Source organism: Oxyura jamaicensis, chromosome 9 (assembly GCF_011077185.1).
Source record: "Oxyura jamaicensis isolate SHBP4307 breed ruddy duck chromosome 9, BPBGC_Ojam_1.0, whole genome shotgun sequence".
NCBI lineage: Eukaryota > Metazoa > Chordata > Aves > Anseriformes > Anatidae > Oxyura > Oxyura jamaicensis.
Window position 1 is genome coordinate 16549304 of NC_048901.1, and position 26067 is coordinate 16575370.

The 26067-nt window shown below is 41.9% G+C and overlaps 1 protein-coding gene across 8 annotated transcripts in view; it reads right to left on the reverse strand.

Annotated features, from left to right (window-relative positions):
• ABCC5 (ATP binding cassette subfamily C member 5) overlaps positions 1-24023 on the reverse strand; it is a 45093-nt gene extending 21070 nt beyond the window's left edge. For 2 of the 8 annotated variants that reach the window (XM_035334843.1, XM_035334845.1), the window contains exons 1-10: positions 23913-24023; positions 23020-23194; positions 10746-10903; positions 10350-10505; positions 9464-9611; positions 4606-4839; positions 4320-4493; positions 3016-3163; positions 2372-2520; positions 1632-1739 (exon numbers count right to left, since the gene is read on the reverse strand). In XM_035334843.1, coding sequence (XP_035190734.1) covers positions 1632-1739; positions 2372-2520; positions 3016-3163; positions 4320-4493; positions 4606-4839; positions 9464-9611; positions 10350-10505; positions 10746-10903; positions 23020-23148 — 1404 coding nt within the window. In that variant the 5' untranslated portion in view covers positions 23149-23194; positions 23913-24023. Of the gene's footprint in view, positions 1-1631; positions 1740-2371; positions 2521-3015; positions 3164-4319; positions 4494-4605; positions 4840-5302; positions 9364-9463; positions 9612-10349; positions 10506-10745; positions 10907-23019; positions 23195-23912 lie in introns of those variants that run through there. The other 6 variants (XM_035334841.1, XM_035334844.1, XM_035334849.1 and 3 more) reach the window with 5 other exon arrangements.
• Between the last annotated feature and the right edge of the window lie 2044 nt (positions 24024-26067).

Here is a 26067-nt window from a genome sequence, read left to right on the forward strand (position 1 = left end):
AAAAGGTAGCTCATTAGTGTAAACTAACTCCGGGCCTGCTGAGTGGCCGGGCCATTCCTGGATGTGGTGGAAACACTTGGATACACTAAGACTTTTAAAGAACTGCAGTGCTCTGGGTGCTACGAGAGGAGCTCGTTCTGTTAACACTGTTTGCAACTACCACTCTGTAATCGCCGTATACAAAACATGGGAGTAGAATACATGGTTGGAGCAGAGATGTCACCATGAGCAAAAGTGACAGACTTGCCCTGAGCACCAGCTCATTACAGAAGATGGAATGACTTCAGCCTTTACCTTTCACCTCTTTGGTTGGGAAAATGCCATCTCACACAAATTTAACTATGTTGGTCTGCTTTAGAATAAGTAAGCCACTAAGTCCATTGTATCATGTTTTCCACCACATCCATCAGTACTTACAATCAACACAGATAAAGAAGAGATTTTTCACATAATTTAGATACAAGATAAAATGGTTTCCACTTACATAACTTATGTGTTGAACTAAGCAGCCTGTGATTACAGACTTCTCAACTGTCAGCCTTAATTACTTCTGAGATTGCTATGCCCAAAATCATACATTCATAAGAAAGCTCAGTTGCATTTGCAGAGTCAAAACATTAGTTACATTTTTATTGCGATGTTAGAGTAACCCCACCCTGTGTTAAACTCCTGTCTGTTTGCAAATTTGAACTGGGAAGTACAATTTCCACTCTTCTCCTCTTCCCCTAAAAATTCCTTTCCGTATAACTGAATTTAGGAAAGCTTGCCTGAGGTTGATGCAAGCAGAAGATTAAACAAAAATGCACAAAAACCAATGGGATCTCCCAACCATTCTGTAGATTCCATTCTTCTAATACCCAAATTTGTTTCATGAATGCATTACACAGAATCCATGTAACTTAATATTTATGGAATCCTATTTGGAAATTTCTGCCATGTGCAATAGTGGGATGTACTACCGTCTACAAGAGAGAAGGCAAAATAAAGGCCTGTCCTCTGAATTCATACTAAAGTACACAGCGTATTCACAGGGATTGAAGGATGAAATGAGATTGTTTGTTATCTGGGTTTTAATTTTCTGCCATAGATTTTGTTTAGTCAGGTCCCAGCTGTATTTTATTCGTACAATGGAACCAGTATTTCAGTCACAATCTGCTCTGGAAATACTAAACCTGTTTTTCACAACTATGAATAAAAATCTACTAGTTTGTGCAAAGTCTGCCTACATAGAACATGATGCTTTCAAAAATAATTTTCAGTGACAAAATGTGAAATTTCACTGTAGACAAGTTGCACTGCCTTTCCATGCAGACAGTCTTAAGAGAGTGCAAGAATTATTACACTGCAAACCATCTAATTCCTGATTCCCATCTCTGACAGTGGCCAACATCAAAATCCTGAAATAATTGAATATTTTGCTTCCCACATCAGTACTAACTTAAAGCTCTAATATTCCTTGACTGTGTTTTTATCCTTTCTGCAGAATACAATAACATGGAGTGCTAAGTGTACAGAAAAAACTCCTCATGCAATAAAGGAGCATCATCTTCAAGTTATTCCGTTAGCATCTATTATACACACACAACACTCCACACTAACAGCTAAAACTGCAAAACTAAAGGACTGCTTACCTTGAATCTGTCAACGGACACAGATGCCTCAGATAGAGATTTCACTGAGAAAGGTGTTACTTTTAGAGCAAAAGTCATTGAATTAAAGACAGTGACCACTGTGAATGCCTAAAAAAAAAAGAGAATCACATTTGGATGCAATACACTTAACTAGTAATTCCAACCTTCTAAAGGTTGAATTGGCATAGCAGCAAGTCAAAGAGGTAGAAAAGGCCCACAGTCAAAGAACCATTAAAAGATTCAAAATACCCTGGAATAGCAGAAAACAGTGCATTCACCCAGCACTTTGTAACAGACCAAATCTTCAGTGTCTGTAGGTCCAATGAAAATAGCAGACAGCAAATCCTGCATTAGCCTATTACTTGTGAAGATCCATGTTCATATCCTATTTTAAGTCACAAGGGAAAACAAATCTGTACTGTCTCCATCCAAGCACACTGAAAAAAAAAATCCAGTATTCCCAATGTCCTAACTGAATAGCAAAAAAGAGTGCTGGTTCACATTCACCTCAAAACCTGTTCTGAGGAAGGTGAGGGCTGGAACAGCACAGAGAGTTTTTTGTACAAAATACATGACTACGTAAGCTGCTGTCACACCAGGTCACCATTTCTGTGAGCCTTAACCCAGCCTGGCCAAAGAGGCACAAAAAGAACATGTTGGAGAGAAATGACTTGACAGAAAAGCTACTGTAGCAATACAGTAAAGAATATTTTCACCATTGCAATAAGCTAACCGCTTACCTGAGCTGCTGTAAGATCGTAGCCAAGGATCATATGGACAGAAAAAGTCACCACACTGGCAATGACTACAACTATGGGAGCCACGCCCACAGTGATGCTCTGGAAGTAGCCTGCACGCTCTAAGATTTTACGTTCTTCCTCACGAATCTCTAGAAATATGAATAGGGGCACCAGATATGAAGTATGATTCAGAGGAATATGTATACAACAGACACTACCACAACTCCATAAACAGTAAGCAAGAGACCTAACACTTTACATGTTAGCAGTTATCACATACATGTCTTTATAAAAAGAGAAGAGAGAGCAGTAAAGTATAATGGTCTGCAAATCTTTGTAAGACAGAAGTCGCCTCATTTTATTTTAAAAATGGAGCAGTCAGCACGTTTATTATCAAAAACTGGAACAAATTTTAAAAAACAGGATTAGAGCAAGATCAAACATTATGCTAGAAAGCAAAACTTTAGAAAGCAGCAAGACTGTTTGTCTAACCCATCATGCATGACAAAGAGCGTGATGGATGAAAGAGTTGCTACACTACATGTAAATTAACATCTATGTTTCTAACCTAGAAGCATGCACCAGTGCACTAAGCAACGCAGCTTCAGCACAAAAGGAAACATCGACAAGTTTTGTGAACTCACTTTGAACATTCTGAGAAAATGGTTTGACCCAGGCATACATTTTAATGAACTTAATGTAATTAAGAACTTCATTCATCTTTTGCACACGTTCATCTGTTGTTGATACACATTTTCTTCTGAAATAAGCAGTGAGGCGTGATACAAACATCTGAAACAAAAAGTAACACCATGCAACATTAATGGAAACTCAGAGCAAGTACATTCAGTCCGTCCTAATTACCATACAAAGCAAATTTTCAATCTGAAAAAAGGGTTTCAGAGACAGGGCAAGAATGCTTTCATTTTGACATAAAAGGAAAACTAGAAACATTATTCACATCCTCCTACCCCATCTGCACTGAGCAGTAGACTGAGGACAGCAAGTCTAAACAGAAACAAAATTTGTGAGAATAAAGCTGTGGACTTTTACAGTACTGAATAGCACTAGATGCACTACAGTTTCTGAAGCACAAAGACTACATTAACTTTAAGGTAAACTAATTTTCTCTCACAGCAAATGAACACTAGAACACATTCTAGCCAGTCTTTTAACCTGGTCCCGTAAGGTGAAAGAAAAAGCTGGACTTCGTACAGCCAGATCAATGTCTACTATAAGCCTGTGCTAGGAAAATAAAACAGTATCAACATTTTTATTAAACCAACTTAAAGTTTTAGAGAACTGGTAAAGATAATCAAATTCCACTCTTCATTCCCCTTTTTAAAATATAATTCCCATTATTTTAGTCCTTCCTATTGCACACAAATTACATCAAAGTGGACCTGATGGTATTCTGCATCCATGCTTTTTAAAATGTTTATTATGAATATAGAGATAAAAAGATTTTTGGCTTGGACTAGCCTATTTCACAGCTGAGCAGAAGTAGAGGCAGAAATATCTAGACATGAGCACGCTCCCTGCCAGATGTAGCACTTTTCAACACCTATTATTGAATTCAGGAATTAATCTTGACTAAAACATGCAACACTCGGTCCCTGTAGACAAGATGGAGGCCTTTTGTCTTTCCAACCTCAACCACAAGCATCTGAACACTCTGCAGTTTAATTTAGCTATAAATATTTATCTCAAAGTCAGATCTGCTAGCTTTCCTATTTCCATTTTCTTTTTATTTTTTTTGTACCATTTTGAGTTCCCCGTTTCCAAGTTTCTGCTCCTCACATCATCTTTAGGAATAATTTCAATAACATGCAGTACCCCAAACAGGCTTAACGTAGCACTTTTCAACACCTTTATTGAGAACTATGCATACATCTAGCCCAAGAAAAATAAAGTAAGACTACTTTAGACTTAGTTCTTTATAACTTACCATTGCGGGGTAGAAAAGGATGAAGACAGCAGAGCCCAAGAAGCCTGTTGGGCCCAGAATAATTACATTATAAACCATTCCTAAGATGGCCACAATAGGGCCCCCAGCCAACAAACTGCCAACTGCTGCAGCTTCAAACATCCTTTGACCATCATTGGAACATACATTTATGAGCTGAAAAACACACAGAGCAGATTATTTAGATTTAAGGCACAGTTAATTCTCAAAGGAATATATTTACATATATCTTCTCAGCCAGCAATTTCCAAAATGATGCTCAGCTTACCTCGCCAAGAGACTTCTCCTTGATATTCTTCAGCTTGAGAATTTTCTTAAATGCCATTGTCAAGATAGCTCCACGCAGTCTAACCCCCGTGCGGTAATTCAAGGCCCAGGTTAGCGCAAGGGACCAAGATCGCACTATTTCCGTCATAAAGATGCCAAAAACTAAAAACAAGCTGTACTGCAGGTTGGACTCACTCTGTTGGGTATACTCCAAAAGATGTTTCACAACGAACGCCTACAGGAAGAAATGCAAACTCGCATGAACACCCCATCATCCCAGAGGACCATGCAACAACTTTATGTTAAGTTAGAAACAAGTAGGCTACTTTGCTTTTAAGAGAGCCATTTGAAATAGAAAGCGTCTTCCTTCTAGAAGTAAAAGTTGTCAGTACAAGGGATACTGTAAAACAAAGCCCTGCTGAGAGCCAAGCACTGAGCCGAATTTAGTAAGTAAAGAAAGTTTAATTTGGAGCCATATTCCTCGTGGCATACTTATAATCCTCTGTGTCTTCTAACTTAACATAAATCTGTCAGTTAGCTGAAAGCAATGCATTGTCATATAGAAGAGTTTTTAAATATAGTCACTACTTATACATCTGAGCACATTAAGAAACATTCCTTTACGTGACATTAAGACCTTTTTATTTTATCTTTGGTTTGCTTCAAACGTGCTTATTTGATAAAAAGGAACAATGTACCTACAGTTGTAGAGGGGAAGAGTGAGAAGGACATTTGCAAAACATTCCTGGAAATAAACATCAGCAGTTTAATAGTAAAGAAAAAAACAAGCAGAAAGCACAAGGTACGCAATACCACAAATCATGGGGGACAGGGGAAATGAAAAAGAAAAAAAAATTAACCATACAATCCCTCCCCATGCCCTCTCCCCCAGAAACGTAACACTTTACCTCAGGAATCACTTTTCAAATATCACCTGCAGAAAGAAGGCAGCCCCCAGAACCACTGATTCCCACCTCCAGCTCTTTGTGGTCCAACGGCACATTACAACATCATACAACTCACAATCACCATCAATATTAAATACTATCAACTGAGAAACAACAGGCTTTTATTTGAAATAAAGTGCCATCTTAAATGGTAACATCTCACAAACACAGTACAACAGGTGAAGCATTGTATAAATGTACAATCTGCATATACAGGGTAATTATAAAGGGTTAATATCTAACAGTCTTAGCCTCTAACAAACTATAACTGAAACTACACACAATTATAAAAATACAAAAACACAACAGTATTTTTCCATGAAGTCCAAAAGAAGTCAAACTTGCAGGTGCCACCAGGAGAGGCTTCTGAGGCTGCACAAATTCTGAAAACTGGTTTTAAAAGTATGCTATAGTAAGGCTTCACAGATAGCAAAAGGAGACTTCCTAGACAGCTTCTCAGCAAATGATGCTTTAAGATACTGGTGCTTTTGATATGCTAATACAGAGCAGAGAATTACCTTTGCCCACAACAAAAAGCAACCAAAAAAAAAAAGAGACCAAAGAAAATATTTGAGAAGCCTTTCACATCACAGTTCGTTGAAGTCCTCTTGGCTAAACCAGGTTTTGCAAGTAAGAGTTCTGTATAGTTTGAAGAAAGAGGGAAAAAACAAAACCCCACTATTTCAGCAAAGGCATTGAAAGCTACAGCCCAGCACCAAGTAACAGGAAAAAAATGGAGATCAAACTCATCTGTTCTGAGGAAAATAATTCTGTGTGTCAGAACCAAGGAAACATGCTGTAAATAATTTTGCTCTTTCATTTTCACAGGTGTGAATTAAAGCCAGATGTCCATCAGGTTCTAGAATGGCCACTGAGAAAATTTACATATCGATCCCTGAACAAATGTGAGGAGCTCACATTCACAGATCTATTGCATTCCAACTTTCTCCTTACTTGGATTTAGTTTTACATCCACTGTTTGGACCACAACTGCATACAGTTGGTTTGCAGTTACTAAGAAGATTACTGACTTCATTTTCCAGTATTCAATCCCACATATGCAACCGAGTCACTGAGCATTGGGGTGAAAATGCCCCCTTTTTCCTCACGAGCTGTAACTCAGCATGGTCGCAGACAGCAAGCATTTTCTCGCACACCACAGCATTGCTGAAAGTCTCCAAGAGAGGGTGTATAAAGAAAGCAGATGTTTCCTGGGGTCTCATTCCTCCCAAAACTTTTTAGTGCATTTTTTCAGCACTACTTTATAGAATCACCATCTCCCGTGATGAAATAGAGACCAGCTTACATTATACCCCATTTTTTTTCCAGATGAAAGAAAGAGGAAACAGCAGATTAAAGAATTTTGAAAAGGGAACGGAAAAAAGTCACAATTAACATTTAAATCTAAGCACATACTACTTCAATTCAAACTAGTTTAATGAAAAGTATCCAGCATCATAAAGTTATTTACAGAACAGGAAAAGTTGTAGTACAAAAACTAAAACTGAATCTAACGGTAAAAAGGAAGTCCTGTGACTATTACCGTAGCAGATGGTACTAGCTGCTTGGCTGTCTTAAGCATTCCCATTGAATAAACTTTACCTTACCTTTGCTCTTGGCGTTGGCTCTGCCCAGCAGGACTGTCTCATTCTGACGCAGAAAACAGCCATCCTGAAAATTCTAAAGAACAGCTTCTGTCACTGGTCCCACTGCAGCGCGGGCATCCCCACTGCAGCCAGCGTGCAAAAACACGGGACAGGCTGCAACTGGAGCCAATTGGGAAATCGGGAAACTTACCTCCAACAGCTTACCACTCCCCCCTCCAGTAACTGACCAAACTGTCAAGCTGTACTCCACTAAGATAGCAAGTTTCCCCATCTCCCAAACAGGAAGAGTAATAGCTCTGAACAGTTGCAAACAGGTACATTGTTCAGACCTGGAGTTAAACCGAGTATGTTCGGTAACCAAAAAATTTATTTGTTCCTCAAACTGAACGTGAAAGTTTTGGTAGCTGATTAAACAGCAGCATATATTCACTGGAGATAAATGGCATCTCACCTCTATTAGTACATTCTGATGGTTATTACAAGGCAGTCTGACACATGCAGCTGTCTCACCAGGTTATGGGTTTGGATACTGTGCCAGATGCAGAATTTATCGAAATAATTAAGATAAAAGGAAGACCCTTGAAGGATCTGATATAAAAAAAAAAGAAGTCTGCAACAACTCCCATCCAGTTATAACCATCACAATGCTCATTAGCACAGCCACAGCTGTTGGCTGGTATTTCAAGGTCATGGACACTCATATTAAATTTCAAAATTTTTAATTAATGTTTAACTCCATTTTGCTAGTTTTCACCAACACAAGAGGTCAAGTCAAGTGCTTTTCCTGTTCTCCCTTTTCACCTTCAGGTGACTGAAGGGGTGTAACAATACAAGAAAGCACTAACACTTCAGAGGAGACAGCATAGGCATATACATGAGGCATGCCATTTTAAAAAACAGGGAGGAGGGATGGTAAAGACTCATTTTTTCATGCCCAATGTTATAACTATGAGGGAATTGTTCCTTATTCGGAGAAAAGAATAAGGTTGCCTGCAAACAGGCACAGTCTATAGATAATTTTAAATTATCCAAATAGAGCATCAATTGCAACCATAGTTTCCAACCTAATCAAGTTGTTGTTTTTTTTTTTTTTTTTCCTCCCCACTCTCATCCAGCAGCTTGGCTGAGACAGATCAAATAACTTACACTACAGAAATTAGGGATACCCTGCTGCAAGTTCTTTGCTAAAGATAAAAGCAGCTACTAAAGCCCTGTAGTGAAACAATGACAGAAGCTCTTCTTGGGGAAAGCTAGTGCTGTTAAAACCTTAAACATGATACATTACTACCAAAGTATGTTCGGACATTTTATAATTAATACAAGCCAAATTATTACCATGAAAACAATACCACAGAAACATTTGTTATTCATATTACATAAAGCAAGGCAAACTTTAAAGACGTATAAAAAGCAGAAGAACATTTTGATAAGACATTTAAAAACTGGAAAACATTTTTAAAGACATTTCACCTAACAGTGCACCCAAGTGTACTTACCCAAGAAATGAACCTTCAGCTTACCAGCACACTGAAACGTGTACTACTAGCAGTAATACTGCTCCTACTCCTCAAGGGAAATGTGTAGAGAATAAATTTAGTCAAAATTTCAACTGTAAATCTGCACAGCACGTGCAACAAACAGGTGACAAAAAATGGTGTGAATGTCAAGTCCCATATGTTGTTATCTTCATTACGACCCATAGCAACAAACTGCAGCAGTTCCTAAAGGCAATAACATACTCTAACAAACTCTACATAAAACCTGTCTGACCGTCCTCTGAAGCATCAGGAAAGACTATACTCACAGATTTCTGGAAACTTGCTACTTAAAAAAGTAGCTCTCTAATAAAATTGTTTGGTTCCACCTCTTGAAGACTGTGCTATTAACGCCTATAGTCTAAGATTAGTGTTTTATCAGACTGATTTTTATTACAAGATAAACTTACAGAATTTCAAAACAGAAATAAAATACCTACACATAAGAATTTTATGCAAAAAGACCACATACCAGTTAAGGAAGATCTTTAAACTATACTCAAAACCAAAGAGAAGAAACAGGTGTGCATTTCCTCCAAGATATCTAAAGTCCCCCTCCCTTCTCCAAGAACTTGGCCTTGGTATTCAGCAACTGGTCCTCCAGCTGTAGGAAGCCTATCTTGGAATATCATATCACTCTGGAATTCTGCCCCAAAATTTCTAGCTAGTCAAAACATTTAAGTAATCCTGCAATGAAACCTTAGTATTTTACAGTTGGCCATGAGATGAAGCCCTCTGGGGTTGTCAAAAAAAGGATGGATATTACTTACTGGTCCACTAAAACCCGCGAGCTGCGTGATCATCAGACACACTATGGAAATGATGAGTCTGGTGCGGCAGAAAATCCACACAACTCTCCGGAGAGAAGCATCATCAGGCCCACATTCTTTCAGTTCTTCCTGCCACAATCTCTCCAGCCTAAGAAAAACAGAAGCTTCACGTTAGGAAACTTTCACTGCAAGAAAAGGTAAAATCCCATAGGTACTTCTCTGTGAAAATTTCAAGCATTTCCCATCTCAGAGCAACAAAAAATATTAAATTTCAAGAGGAATAAGTACATGGTTTATTTTATGAGGTAAAGAGAAATCTCTACATCTTGAGATATCTATGTTGTGTTATTTGTACTGAAGAGAGGGACAAAATCGCAATGTCTTTTTTTTTTTTCCCAGTCTCTTTGGCTATCTTAAGCTACAGATTTATCCCCACCTTTCTTTGCTGGTCTGATAGAAGAGTTATGGAGTCAAAACCTGACAAGAATTCTCATTAGCCATAAAAGGTTAATTTAATTGCAAGATTCGACCCTTATTCAAATCATCCTCGTTCTATAAGTATTTTTTTCTTCCATCATTTCACCACAAGTTTTTGTTGTTTTTTTTAAGCATAGCCTTGATATAACATTGTTTCTAAATAAAATTTAAAGACGTGAGAAAAATCAGAAAAGTAATTGCTAAACACCCTTGAAGACAGATCCAAGTTCTCTGAAATCGGCAAGAGTACAGAAACTGCAGCAGGAGGAATTGGTATAAAGGAGGATAAAACAAAATTCCATTATTCTGAGAAATACAGAACAAAATATCTGTGCTGCATATCTAGGACAATATTATATAATTACCTGTGAACTTATAAAAAATGAAACAAGGAGCAAAATGTTTCTACCTTCTACAATTGACATCTGAAGACTCGTGCCTTGACAATGACCATACATCATCCATAAACAACTCCCCTTTCTTGTAGGCTCTGTGGGCCAAAGGAGTGAGCCAGGAGAAGGTCATGCAGGAGAAAAGCCCAGCATTATCAACAGGGTGCTGGTGTCTAAAAGAAAAAAAAAAAAAAGGAAACAAGTGAAAAGGAAACAGAATTGTAAATCCCTGAGAAAAACAAATACTCTCATTAAAAATACTCAAGAGTTCCAAATGGCCCATGCAAGTTGTACTTGCCGAACAAATTCTAGCATTTCCAGTACCAGTCAGCAGAACTACTGATGCAAATCTACTTTTTAACTGGTTTGAAAAGCAAATACTGTATCAGTTCTCCTGCAGCCTCAAGGCTTACTTGGAAGTAGTCCGTATGGGTTTCAGCACATTCAGGCCATGGTGGTATTTGCCCTTGTGATGCTCTTCATCCAGCATTCTCAGCTGGGAATGCACGGAGGTATCCAGTGGGAGGCCCTCTGCGCGAGCAGCTGCTTCCAAGGCATCCTGGCATTCAATCTGCTTTTACAAGAAAGAACAGAGTCAGAGTTCAAAGCTGTGTTTAAGGTCCACAACTCCTGCAACTTTACACCTCTTACTTCTGTAAGTCAGTGCAACATTTGATGTCTTGGAGGACAGGTTTCAGCCTGACAGCAAAAACATGGAAGACACACACATCATGGATCCACATAATGTACATTAACACCAGTACTGTCTGTGTACTTAAAGAATAAACAGACCAATCCTGTGTATTGCCATGGGACCAAATGCTTCAGGGAAATGAAATATGATGGAAGAAAATCAAAAAATCAACATTAGTTCTTAGTAGATTTGAGGAATCAATGACTGACTTATATAGTACAGTTAAGATGTATATTCTTGATGACCTTGCACCCTCTTAGTATAATCTAGATATTCTTATCCACAGGAAAGTTCAGAATCCTAGTAAACTTTTTCAAAAATACCTTGGGTTATACCAAAAGAAAACTATGTATTGTGCAGAATGGTATGTACTTTATCGTATTTCCTGATTTTTCTTTCTCCCTAAAGGCAACAAAGATGGCAATTCTTTCTGCTCCCAACCATACTTCTCTTTGGCTCAGCAACTTTATCATCAACCATTTAAAAGGCAAGCCTTATCTCAGGAGAGTTTTCCCACAGCCCTAGTAAAAGGCAGACTTTACATTCTAATCTAACAGGAGAAAGTAAATAGCAATGATATAGAGAAGCCAAAATTTTGCAGAGTTCAAACAAATCTTTTGATCAGAAGCTTGATGTGGCAAAAGTATCTGAGGAGATAAGCTTGCTATCTAACACTTCAGAGGGCTCACTACTGGTCCTGCTAACTTAATGGGCCATCTATTGCAGAGTCGTGTTATCTGTTTGTTTTCTGGTTCTTTGAAATTGAGTTACTTTGTGAACAATGAGGTAAAAATCTCCCTGGCCATTCTGCAAACAGAGATACCAGAGAATCTGTAAAGATCATCTTGTCCCACCTCCCTGCCAAGGTACCATGCTTATCCTTATCAGCAGCCTTCCCAGGGCAAAGTTATTTCATTTAAACAACTGTAACTGCCTCGCAACCTCCTAAAAACACAACACCCAAAGCCTTAAATGGCCATCAATAGCCAGCAATTGATTCCTAACCTTGCACTGCATAGTTTTTGTCAGAGACTTGGCCTGTCCTATGTTAATATCTAAGCATATAGCACATTAAGACAATTAGCTTCCATTCATGCGAAGGGCGAGAGCAGGAAATCGATAATGACAGTATAAATCTGCCTTTTGTTTATTTAACCAAGTGCTTAAATAGTGCCTAAGCATTATTTAACGACTTTGTCAACAACCCACTGTCCGGGTCCCAAAAAACATGATCTAAATCTAAAGCACGATTACAAAACAAGCCGGGATAATTAGAAAACAAAAGAACACTACAGGATTCTGACACATGGAGTGACTCAAAATATGTAACAAAATCGGATTTAAAAGATTTCTCAATTTCTGTTAAATTACTGACTCACTAAGGGCCACACCTCCTTATCAAATATCCTCTAATCAGCATTAATATGGGAGCTGCCAAAGATATCTCAAAGGACTCAGCAGGGGGGAAGCTGTGCACAACCACTTTCATGGATACAGCAGAGGAATTCATAGCTAGTTGGCTCAGCTCTGCCACTTGCAAGAGCCCCAGGCACATCTGCCCAAACACCCTGCTCTGTTGACAATATGCTGTGCCACAGGCTATTTGCAGATTCATTGGTTTTCAGAGCACACAAAAAGGGCCTTCGAGTCCAAAAGGAGTCTCCCAAATTCAACAGCATCAGGATAAATGTAAAATTTTTCACCACTTACAAGTGAGAATATTTTTAATAAGAAAGCACAATTGCAAGATCCTGTGTTATTAAGCAGTCCAAAGATAATGTTCTTAAACACTCACTGTGAAAAGCAATTAAACTCTCTAGAGGTGCTCAACAGAATTGTCTTAGCAAATGTGAAAAATAAACTGATAAAGGACTAGGGCACTGCCTCCTAAAGGCCTTTGTAATCTCTTGATACACAGGAAAGTATAAGCACAAACCCCTAGCTGAGAAGATTCTGCAACTCAATCTTGGCAAAGTTGCCAATATTCCGTACATATGATTATCAAGAAACAAATACACCATGCTACTATACAAGAAATATTACAGTTTTGTGTCATATAAAATCTCCAAAGCCTACAGTTTAGCAGGGAGAAGAGAGACTTCTAAGCAGGTCTCCCGTGCATTTCTAGAATAAAAGCTGAAGTAGAAAAATGGGTCACAAGCCCAACACTGCTAACTTTAAGTTTATGAACCCCTATCCTTTTTTCAAGTGTTCAACTGGTGATATCCTGAGCGCCTGCATGTATACGCAGTTTTCTCGGAAATTAAAATCCTGAAGAAGTCTTTAGCAAGGTGATGTAACAAGCACCAGCACTGCTCCTGAAACACGTGCCTCATAAATCACGGCTGTGCTATCAAGAGCTTCTTGTAATTCAGCAACTTCTCAGCATACCAATAAAAGCCGCGTAACTGGTGGTAAAACCCTATATTAGTAACTCCAAAGAAATGTTAACAAAAACAAGTCTAAATTAGAGATTACCACTAACCAGGAGAAAACAAACAAAAACATTTAGTCATTTCTTATAAAACAACAGCTGGCTCCTCAGCATCATCAAAAAGGCAAAAAGACAATGAAGAAAGCACAAACAATACCATGCCGCTTCCAAAAGGGTTTGCCCCCTTTTTGAACACCAGTCAGGACTCCAACACTTAGTTCAGAAAGGGTGCTATACTTAAAGGACTTTCTACAAAGGACAATGAGAACAGTTAGGATGGGAACAGCTTCCACAGAGGCAGAAATTTAAGACTTTTCAGCTAGGAAAGGAGAGGAATAAAGATAAGGTACTTGAGATGCCCATAAAGTCGTTTGTGAAGAAGAGAAGTAGGGAATGATCACCGACCATCTTACAACAAAAGAATCCGAACACTCGGTGAAATTAATGCTATTCACACAAGGCATGCTTAAATTCTGAATTCTCTATCAAAGGATACTGTAAAGATCAAGCATGTAAATGGACTAAAGATGGGAGAATTGAACTCACACAGGAGAAATACATCGTGGCTCACTTAAACATGTGACAGAGAGCAACAGAGATCGTTTACCCAGCATTTTATTCACAGCTAGTGGCCTGCAAATAAAGTTTCTGTAACTACAGGCAGCTTCTAACAGAGGACAAGGGTCCTGTACTCAACATCGGGTAAAGCTGTGGCACACACAGGTGCAGGCTGATAGGATTCAACAGCCAAGGGACCCTAGGTGAGGAATACAGTTCAGCTTTTAATCCAAACAGCAATCCCTGACTGCATTCTGTTGAGTACTCTGGGGAAATATTGCTGTATACATGATCTTGTCCTTTTCTTCTACCTCCACGGCCAGCACTAAGGCAGAGAAAGATAAGCAGAGCTGGTGCTGCTCCCACAGCACACTTGCCTCCTGACTTCCTGCAAATTGGGAGCAACAAAAGCCTCCAGCACCCGTTACCAGGACTCCCTGGTACAAGGCCAAACTGGTCATAGGGATGGCAAGCACGTGGTGATGGGAGGCACAGCCAGAAAGGGGCCAGTCAGCTCAAGATACATCATGGCAGAAAGGCTGAAACAGGGGTACCAAATTCATAATCTTTCCAGCAAGGTCATGTAAGGTCATGAAAATTTGTAAAACCTAGGAGCCAAGCTGCCAAACACAGAAGTCTGACACAAAGCAGATGTTCTTCCTGATCCCCTGTTTTCTATAGATTATGCAGAAAGGCAACTGAAAGGGAAACAGCAGCTTTTTATGTTTCCTTCTAAGCAAAGAACATGAGCATTTGTTTCTGTGAAGATGGTGAAGCAGGTGAAGAGAACAGAAGCAGCTGTGCTATTGATGTGAAGGAGTGAGATCCTAGCCTTTCACACAGGCAGTCTTGTATTTAGCAGAGATGGTAGCAATTTATTGGTTTGACAATTGTAGCATCAGATGAGAACAGAAAAACCAGACAAGCTTGGAGGCCAAACAAAACAGATTTTCCATCCCTTACTCCTCTTGCAGAGAAAGAATTTGGTTTGCATGCAGTCAACATACAAACCAAATCCCAACAGCCAAACAATTACTATTTCTTCTGTAAAGCAGATGATCTTCCAGGGCTCATACCACTGCAGGGAAGAAGCTGCATCTCCTCTGCTACCTGACAAGAAACTAGAGCAGACAGTAAGTCTTTATTAGTCCTCACAGCTGATATAGAATACAAAAGTTATTGTGGTTGATTTAACATTATAGAGAGTTAAAATTGTTTTATTCAAGTAATAAAGAACCAAGCTAGCAATGCTGTAGAATAGAAACTCCAACTTCTTGCATTTACAAGGCAGAGCTTGGAAGGCCTCCAAACTCCTACCTTCTCAGTTTCTTCTCAGTAAGAGGTAAATGGGAAGCTAGGTCCAGTGTAATACAGCTCAGGGCTAGTCAGGCACACAGGGAAAAGAATTAGGTGAAAAAAAAAACATTCTCTGAATTAGAACTCTGTAGTTCTTTTCAAGGTAGAAATATCAGAAGTTGAATTAGCGTTTGAGTCATGATTTCAAAGCTAGCCTGAGTTTATGCATGCTCACGTTAGAGCAGAAGTCTCCCAGTAACACTTAGTACCAATGTTTGGATACTTTGGATACACAGCCTTGATAAGATCACTGTAGGTGTATTTGTGATGAGCCTGAATATTAACAACATCTTGATGCACACGGAGTCCTTGCTGAGGTCAGGTACATTCATTTTTCTGCTAGGAACATTGCTTATTTGACCTTGTCCTTGAATTCTGGCAAATATTAGCACTGAGGTGAGATGTTCTAAACTCTTCCCTGGCAAACCCACTTATTCCTATAATCCAAGAAATGAGGTTTGGCATGTCACATTTATTTTAGGATTTTTTTTTTAAAACAGCAGTTGTACCCCTACTCAGGCTTCTGGTGCGCATGAATCCATGTCTTCTATTTCACATACAAACCAGTATGGGATTCACTCAAAGCTGAGGTTGTACACTCATCATGCAGCACTGAAGCTGGACGGTTGATGCATGCTGTCATACAGTAACAGTTGACCCCCTGCAGAAGGAGAAATAGTGATCAGCCTTAACTGTAAGTTTTCCCTCAGAACTAGCAACCTACACATGCTCTGACCACAAAACCAGGAAATGCCTCAATAAGCAGATTGTACTGGCACAGTACAGGCTGAGGATTTGGTTCCTGACTCACTCAGGTAAGCTCTATTACCCTGAACCACATGCAAACTGCTGCTTCTGTTCTTCCCCTAGTTCTTTACTCAGGTCATGCCTGAGCTAGGCCACAAGAGAAGAGATCAGATCCATTTAGGACAACACCAGTAAGATCCAGGGATTCTTTAAATCAAACTGCTGTGGCATGAAGCCACCAAAGAATGAAAGCACAAGCCCTGACACCATAACATTTATCAAGCCTGATACAGCCTTTCACTCAGTTCTCCTTCCTATACCAACACAAGCAAGGGACACCCCACCCAATTGGCAAATGAACCAGTAATATAAAAAAATACCTCAGAGCTCCAAGCATAAGTTGACTGACATACTTTTAACCTTAGTCCTCAAATAGGATCAAAATATAGATTGTTTATGGAACACGCTGGTCACAGCAGGATCCACTGGCTACTCCTTAGCACCAGGATATCAGCGTTCAAAGACTAACAACCACCTCGGTGCCTCAGAGCATCAGAACTCCCTGCATGAACAAGTTTTGTCTCATTTCTGGTTAAGTTCTCCAGTTCCATTAAATCCTTCTGGCGCTATTTAAGTCTATGCTATTGAGTTCCTATGACAGCCATAGGGCAGTGGCTCAAGCACTAATACAGAACACTACAATGAAGGAAAGCTTGCAGTATCACTTCAAAGGAAGTTATATTCCCTGCCCACTTTCAGTCATGAGCAGACTGTTTTACAAATCTGCTCTTGACAAAGGAACAGCAATAGACAGCAGTAAAAGACAATGGCAGCAAGTAGCCAGATTCAAGGCTTTAATTATGTGGCTAAGATTTTAATTACGTGGCTAAGATTTAGAAAAAGGATCAAAGACAGCTGACTATGTAGAAGCCATGAATTCACCAGAATACTGTTGTTTCACTAGGACACGTCTCTGCCCAGCAAGGGATTTTGCATTTTTATTCCTCTTATTACAAAGTGTAAGACTTTTCAGACATAGGTAGATTCCCTCCTCTAAATTCCAGGTAAGCTTCCAATAACCTGTTGTGCTCTTTTCTCAGCTATATGTACATAAATTGAGGCAGTGATGTAACCTCTGTACTATCCCCCAAGGGGTTAGAGGTTCATCTTAAAATATTCACCAGGCACCGACTCAGGGATCTCTCCTGTTAAATTAGAGAGTACCTGAGCAGCAGCATGAGAGAACATGACTAATCAAGATAGTTTGCTTCAATCTTCAAGCATAACATGGAATCCATGAATCTGTAGAAAGTAGCATGAATTTTTGCCTTTGCACAGTCTAATTGTGTTTAAGCTTAAGGATAACAAATATTGGCAAGGTAGAGTTTAAAGATTTGTTTCCCTTTGACACTTAAATAGAAATTACCATTTAGAGAAAAGTACATGTCTGGTATATAGGCACTTATCTAGAATTTGCCTTATCAAACTCATTATGTGAGCTTATCACATACTTATTGCATCAGTGCCCTTACACCGCAGCAGCTTGTTCACAGCAGGAGAACATATTAAAGCAGGATCCACAGAGGATCATACCTCACCTACTGTAACCTTTCACATACATAAGGCTTCCAAACATCACAGGGCAGTTTTCTTTTTACTTAGTAGAACGACAATACAGAAATTGGAAGCTTAAAAGCTTAATTGTTATCAAAATAGCTCCAGGAAATAAGTATCTCTTGCAGTCAGACTGTGCTTTACACTAAAAAGCCGAATTTCAAGTTCTACATTTAAGTCATTAATTATGAGAACTCAGATCTCATTATACATCTGTACCTGTGTCAGGTTTTTAACATTACTGAGGTAATGTTGCCATAAAACTAGTTCCTCACCTTCTATGCAGCTATGATCTGAAAAAGTAAGGCATCTAATACCGTGCTTGTGTGCAGCCTATCACTAACAGACAGGAGATTCTCAAGCAGCAGACAGTGTAACAGCAGCTGTTACAAGTTTCAGAAACATTCAGATCTGTTCTTCCCTTGCGCATCTGTCCCAGCACAGCCAGTGATATGGCTTAGCCAGGTGACAGTTAAAATGATTCTAACATTTGGTTCAACTGCAGTTTTACCTTGTCATGCAGTGAACATGGGCATGAGCTCATACTACCAGAGCTTCTAACCATAACCTCGAGCAAGCCATATAGCAATGTCTTTGTGTAGGGACCGCAAGAGTCTAGAGTCCCCAGTAGCCCACTCAGGCTGTGATTCTTAGAGTTTTGTGCTCATTAGGTCATGAAAATATGAAGGCTTTCTATAAAGGCATTCTAGAAAATGCAGACATCCAGCAGCTTTGGCTACAACTACAAGCTTGTAATTAAGCTGTCTAGAAAGGCTGCTCCAAGCATGGAGTGCCAAGGCATTAGTATCCAGGCTACACTCACATCCCTATTTTCAGGGTGTTCAACCCAGTTGTTCAGACACTCCAGATGTTCAAGGTTGAGAGGCAGAGCTGATCTGACTACTGGACAGCCAGTGATAAATCACCTCAAGGCTACCAGTCCTTGAAGGATTTACATCAACTCCAGAAAGTCCTGATCACATTCTCTGTTGCCTGGCAAAAGCTGTCAGAGACACCTGAAAAATAAGAGATCAAGATGAAGACAGGAATATTAGTAGTGCTTCCCATACCTAAAGTTAGAAACATTTCTCCTGCCTGTTTGAAGCAACCTGAATAGCTCAGTGGTGCCCCGTGTAATGCAACAATATGATCCTGAGGCTTAGCACAGATGCTGTAGACAGTCACCATGCTTCAGCAGGAAGAATCTATTCCCAGACTCCATATTCCAGTGACAGCTTGGAGTACAGTTTGTACATTCATACCCCAGCACTAACATTGGGACTAGCATCTCAGTAACTGAGTTCTCATAAGCACTGAGTACCATGAGAATAAACTTTTTCCTCTTCTATTGTTCCAAATGGAATGGGATAGGAAAACAAAGTACTCGCCTGCTGTTCCATCAAAAACATGCATGAAGTCTACATTTGATACCAGTCTATTCCAAAAACACATTCAGAACAAGTTTCCCTTCCTCACCTGTCATTTTATATTATATTTTATGGACACAGTGGGGTCTGCCCTGCTTCTCATGGCATACCGTTTCCATTAGAAATGAATACAATTATTTCAGATAAAACTTGAACACAAAAGTGTTTGGGAACAAGAAGTCCTAGCGATACAAGTATAAATCACTATTTCAAAAGCATCCTTTAATTTTCATTCACTGGTAAATTTTCATTCTTACAGGTGAAGTCTACTGATTATAGTGCTCAGCAGCAAGTACGTCTAGAAGTTATCTTCATTCAGAAGATCAGTGCCTCCAGATACAATGACGCCAATTAGCATGGTATTATGCACTGGGAACGTGTAGTTAAGACTATTTTATAAGCTGTATCAAGGTCTCCAACAAAGACTTAAAAATCAATTGTTAAAAGCATACTGCAGATACTTATTCATGACTAAAAACTGTTTTTTTGAATTTCAGTCCCAGAGTGCCTATTTCAGAAGTCTAAATTTCTATAGCAACTTTCCCATTAAGCACCAGGAAACGTTAGATTAGACCTACTTATATGGCAATGATTTCAATTGTTATTCTAGGAAGCTTGCTTAGAAACGTCCTGTCTTTCAACAAAGAAATCTTCAAGGCTGTGACTGAACAGCATGTGAGCTTCTAAAGAAGAAATTGCAAGTTCTTTTCTGCTATGGTCATGAACACCCACTGTAAGTTTCTATCAGCAGGAAACCTGAACAAGTGTGGAGGTTTCAAGACAAAGCATAAAGCTGAACACAACCTTTACGTAAGACGGAGCAAGGTACATAAAAAGGTTTTGGGACCTTGGCTCAGTGGTAGAATAGGTTTCACCTACTAGTTGACCAGGCAATCAATTAGTTTTGTCTACTTCAAGACAAGGGAAAGGTATAAAAATACAGTAATAGACTCAAGAGGAAACTGTGAAGTCATGTCACTGATCAGTGACATGTCCCTGTGGCCCTGACAGAAGTTGTCACCCTCACTGGCCATTAACTGGTGCTCCTTGACCAAAGCAGTTTTCCTTTACCTTCTTCAGGGGGAAATATGCAGTTCTATCTCCCTCTGATGTATGATGTACCTATCTAACATACTCTTTGAAAACTTGAACCAGGTTTTCTACAGGAAATTTGAGTTCCACAAGCTCTCTCCATCGTGACTCAGTTGCCCAAGTGACAGTTCCACCACAGCTTAACCCCTTTATCTGCACCGCTGTGGTCCCACCCTCCCTCCTCACATCAACTTCCCACTGCATTCTGATACCAGCTGTAACATGTTACAACATGTGCCAATAAACCAGCTTAAGCATCTGACCCAATCCCAGGGCTCATAAAGGATAAAGTACTGAAGGACACTGACACTTTCCCCTTAAAGCACTGCTTTTTGTAACAGCTGAGCTACAGTTTCTATCCTTTATTGTTACAAGCAGAGAGGAAGTGTTTGACTAACAGGCAAAGGTCAACCTCACGAAAGTGAAGGCTTCACTTACCCTTGTGAAAGGTAGAAAACATCCAAAGTGATAAAAGTGATAAGGCCAATAAACCTGCTGAAACTAGAACTTATTTCAACTGTACACACAAGTATGAGCAGTTTCCACAAGGTCAAGACAGCTCTTCTCCCTAGCCTCAATATTTTGCAAGTAAGCAGGGTTTAATCTCACTGACATTCAGCAATAAATTCAGTGCTGTTTATGGATTACATACACCCAAGCTATAAAGCTGGCAAAAACAAGGAGTCCAAGTGTTTAAGATAAGTTAACTCAGCCCTGGCAATATCAAACACAACAACTGGCAAGTAAAACCACAACACAGTACCCATCTGTCAGAACTAGCCGGTTTCATTAATAAGATAATTAGGTTAATTCCTCTAAATAAAGTTCTAGGTAAGAACAGGGACCAACCTCTTTTTGCATCAGTAACCACAAATTTTACAGCATCCCTGCCTTGCAGTGTTATCTGGGTCTACCACCCTTAACTGTAGTCACTGGCACCAAATCAGGTTGAGCTACAAAGACAAAAGAAGACCACAGCAACAGAGTTCAGCTGATCTGAACGTGCCTCCAAGTCAGAGATTTTAATGTCACGCTGTACAAGTATGCAGGACTTTGCTTACTTCCAGCCTTCAGAAGGTTAAAAAATGCTGGTTTCATTTCATTCATTTGAAAGGTTTAGAGGTAAATCACATTATGAGGATTTACCTTACATTATGAGGCTACCTGAGGCAGCTTTCAGGATTTTGTCCTCTAAAGTTAGAGCAGGCAGCACAGTTAGATGATGCAGACCAATATAGATAGATACCATGCCATGATTACTGCTTAACCCCCCTCCCACTGGTTGGGAAACAGAGCTGCCCTCCAATGGCATCGCTGTTGTCACCAGTAATCTGACAACGCAGATTTGCTACTGGACAATGTACACTGGGTGACAAGCCAATGACATCAACATAATAAATGCTGTCGAAAAGCTGCACTGTGACTCCGAAGGGCTCCCGGCTCTGCATCACTGCCTGCTCTAATGCAATCACTCTACCTTCCTCTGTACATCAGCGATAGTCTGCTGAGTCATAGAGCCTGTAGGGACACCAGAAGCTGCAGAGCCTGCGAGTACAAACTGCACTCTGCCTGCTGCAGAGCAGATCACTCCTACCTCAAAAAGCAGCAGTGCAGCACCGAGCTCGTATTCAAAAATACCTGGCAAAACCCTTGAAGCCCCAGTGAAACACGGTGAGCTTGAGCTGAAGTAAATTCTGTCTCGGTGCCCAGTATAATGCAGCAAAACACAAGCCTTTTAAAAGGGTCTTCACAGTTCTTCCATATAAATATGACAAGTTCCCCCATTTCCAGTCCTCACAGACAAGGTAATCCATACGAAATCACAGGTAATCCATACGAAATGCTCAGGAAGGAATTTGCAAGCACCTCATCATCACAAAAAAGCCAGGCAGGCAGTACTGACCTTGGCTTCAGGCAGTTCTACCTTAGTATTTTAGTGGTTTTTGGAAAGGTTAGGAACAGGACATGCAAGAAAATATTTCAGTACGAGTATTCAGACCAGCTAATATTATTCATCTTCTTTAACCAGTACGGGTTCTTAGTTCCAGACCATACCTTTCACCATGTGTGTGGGTGTTTCCATTTATCTGAACATCTATTTGCCCTACAGCACTTAAGTTCTAGTGCATGCACTCTTTCAGTGGGAACAAGCTCTAAAAATTAGATGCTCAGAACAACACACAGGCTGTAAGCCAGTACTTATTTCAAGATCAAGCTCTTAAATTGCAGAAAGTAATTATGACTGTACCACACCACACTAAGCGTACAGATGCATAAAAAACAGTATTCAATACAGATTACTTCCACCCAGATGGAAAAAGTAACAATCTTGCATCTAGAGCAAGCTAGACATCTGTCTCAGAAATAATCCTTGAGAAAAACATGGCATGATTAAGAATTTTTCAGCTGCCAACACTGAATGGTGCGTGATTTGTGCTGAGCTCCTCACTGTTCTTACACGGTTGTAATGATTCTCTGAACTATAAAAGCTTACAGTACTTCTTGGATTCAAACTGAAATCTGAATACTAGGAAAGGTATATTTTGCTTATAGTCAGGTGACATTTAAGTTAAAAATGTTTAATAAGCGCTCAAATTTGTTACTAAGGTAGCTGGCTACGCTGCCCCTTGAAATGACCTCTCCCACGCCAAAGAGAATATTCATTATTGACCTTCAGGGGAGTAAATCTATGCTGGCACAGCAAAAAGGCTGCTGCATGTAATTTAATGAGCACGGACAGCAAAACAATGACAAAATAAACTGACCTTATGTTTAGCATGCTGAAATTTTGACCCTTCCTGTTCTTCATGCTGCACCGAGTCGGCTCTCTCCCTGACGCTCCTATACCCAGGGCTGGGTATGATGTACTCTTTTCCTATGTCGATGTCTTTCATCTTCCGTAAACGCCAGGGTTTACACGTGGATTTGCACCTCAACGATCTGAAAAGAACCAAATTCCACTTCATTACATGCCGTGCCCAGCACCCTAGTTACTTTTACTCAACTGCTTTTAAAGCTTAAATAAAGTCTGAAGGCAACTGTGAAGGAGCTTTGTTAAAAATAGAACTAATAATGTGACTTTGAGAGCCCACGCAAGACCAGCTTCTTCTGAACTAGTTTAAACATACCCTGAGGTGGGCAAAGAGTGCAGTGACTCTAATGCACTGGAGTATTAGCAGTGAGATATTCATTTAAGATGTCAAAACGGATAACTGTAACTGCAGCATTTAGCTAAAATATTGAAGGACTACTCTTGGAACACCAAGGTTTTCCTGAAAATCCCCCAAAATCCCTGAAATTCCCTTAAAAAGTCCCCAAACTGCACAGACCCGGGAGTTTAGCAGCGCAGAGCCCTGCCAAGCAGACCCCCACCACCTCAGGCGGTCACCCCGCGCTCTGTGGAGACAAACAGCCCCTGTGAGGAGGCTCCGAGGGCTCTGCACAGACACTCACAGGGAGCAGCCACCTCAGCGGCGCTGCGGGCACCCCTCAGCACTCCCAGCGGGCAGAAGCTGACAGGAAAACCGGCACGGAGACCACCCCCAGCCCCTCAGGGGTGTGAAGGGGACCCTGCCCAGCCGCCCCCTCACAGGACGGGCCCTACCGGCGGCCCCCGGCCCCACAGGGGGGTCCCCGTGCCGGCCCTTTCCCCCCTCACCTCCGCCCGCCGCCTGCCCCCGCCGCAGCTCTGCCCCTCCGCGCCCGCGGAGCCCAACCACATCCCTTATAGCGGTTCCGGCGCCTCCAGTGCGCATGAGCGGCGAGAAGGGAGGGGGGAGTGAAGAGACAGCTCCCGCGCGGAGCCCCACGGGATATGTAGTCCTCCCCGCCGCGCCCACCGCCCAGCGGGGTGGGGGGAGGAGAGGGCGGGGGACTACATTTCCCAGAGTGCTCCGCGGCGGGGAGGGGGGCTGCCTCCACTTCGGGAGCCCGGCCTCCCGCCGCTCCTGCCGCAGCGTGGGGGGTCTGGAACGTTCGCCGGCGGGCGGCGGGTGGGGCGCGCGCCAAGGGGCTGCAAGCCGTGCAGCGCGAGTGTGCAATGCAATGCAAGTGTGCAATGCAATGCAATCGTGCAATGCAATCGTGCAATGCAATCGTGCAATGCAATGCGAGTGTGCAGAGCAATGTTTGCTTGTGCGGTGTGTGCGCAATGCAATGCGCGCACTGCAATGCAATCTGCGTGTGTGCAATGCAATGTGTGTTTGTTCAGTGCAATGCAACGCAGCGCGCAGAGCAGCTCGGTGCAGCGCAGTGCGGTACCGTGCGTGGAGCAGGGGGACGGAGCTGCCCCGTGGCAGGGAAGGAGGTCCCCCCGCGGAGCCGTGGGACGCGGTGCGGTGCTGCGGGGAGGTGCCGGTGGCTCCAGTTCCCCCCACGCAGGTTTGCCCCGGTGTTGGTGTGCACCAGCTTCGTCACCTGCTGCTGCTGGTGGGGTTATTTACAGCCGTGCAGCGGGGGAAGCGGCCCCATCGCGCTCTCCCCTGCCGAAAGGCTGTAAATAACCTCGGCGGCAGCAGCTCAGGTTGTCTGCCTCAATGCCCTGTCCTCATCTGACATCCTCCTCCCAGCAGCCGGCTTTGGCCGATGCCTCCCTTAAGTGGTTTATGTAACAAGCGCCTGCTTGCGCCGCAGTCGCTGCTCGCCTGGCAGGGAGCTTTGCCAGGGCCGCTTCGGCGGAGCTCCTGCCCCGATTCTGGCAAAAATGGGAGTCAGCCCCGCTGCAGGAGTCCTGCTGCTTTGGGACGGGAGCAGAGGCACAGCAGCCGGGAGCACACGTGGCCGCCGCACCTTCCTGCGGCCGGGGCCCCAGCGCCCGCGTTCGTGCCACTTCACCTTGGTTTGGCTGGGATTTCACTCGGGGAAAAGCTGCGAGGTGCACTTCGAGCTCCGTAAATGCTACGTCCCAGCAAAGGGGTTTTAAGGCAGGAGGTTTAGGGTAAGGTAGGAGGAGATTTAGGGTAAGGCTCTGAACGGTCCTTAAGCATCAGCCGCACCGGCGCGTGGAGGTAAATCAGCATGCGGGTACCGAGCGGTGCTGTCAAACAGCACAAGCAGAAAAGACAAAGTGAGAACGGCAGAGAGAATAAAAACCGTGTTGAAGCTCCAAGGTGAATCACTTGTGCTGTGTTTCGGGGCTTTGGCCTGGAATTGTTCCCAGCAGAAGACCCAGCAGCCTGCAGCCCCGGGGCCGAGGAGGCCAGAGCTGCTTCTGGAGGTGGCTGGTTTTGAGCCGGACCCGAGGGCTCTGCATCCTGTGCCTATGTGGAAAGCAGAACGGGAACCTCCGTTGTGCCAAAACACTTGAAAATGGAAGAAAATGCTGGTGTGGGCATCCCCCCAGTGAGCGTGTCACGAGTTTCCCCCGGGGTTTGTTCCAGGGGAGATAAGTGTACCGGTGCCACCAGCCCGGGGAGGTACGGCTTGAGCTCCGGCAGCAGCCACTGATGCTTTTAGCGCTGCGAGTCCCAGATTGGCCCCAGTGGGATGTCAGCTCTTACACAAACAAGGCCGGCTCGAAACTTCCCCTGGCTCAGGACCTGGGATTTGCTGCGATCAGCCCCAAACAGCAGCAGGAAAAGCACAGCTGGAACCAAGAGCCGGCAGCGGTTTCGAAGCAGAGGCTGGCAAACCACCTGGGCTGGGAGGCGATGCTTGGCACTCACCTTTCCTGGAGGGGGAAAGAATCTGCTCCCCCCACCCCAAAATGAAAACAAGCAATGAATTTAACACAAGTCTTAAAACAAACTGACTTGAGCCACCAGATCTGAAGATGGGGCATCGCCAAGCTAACCAGGAAAACCAAGGCTCTGCTG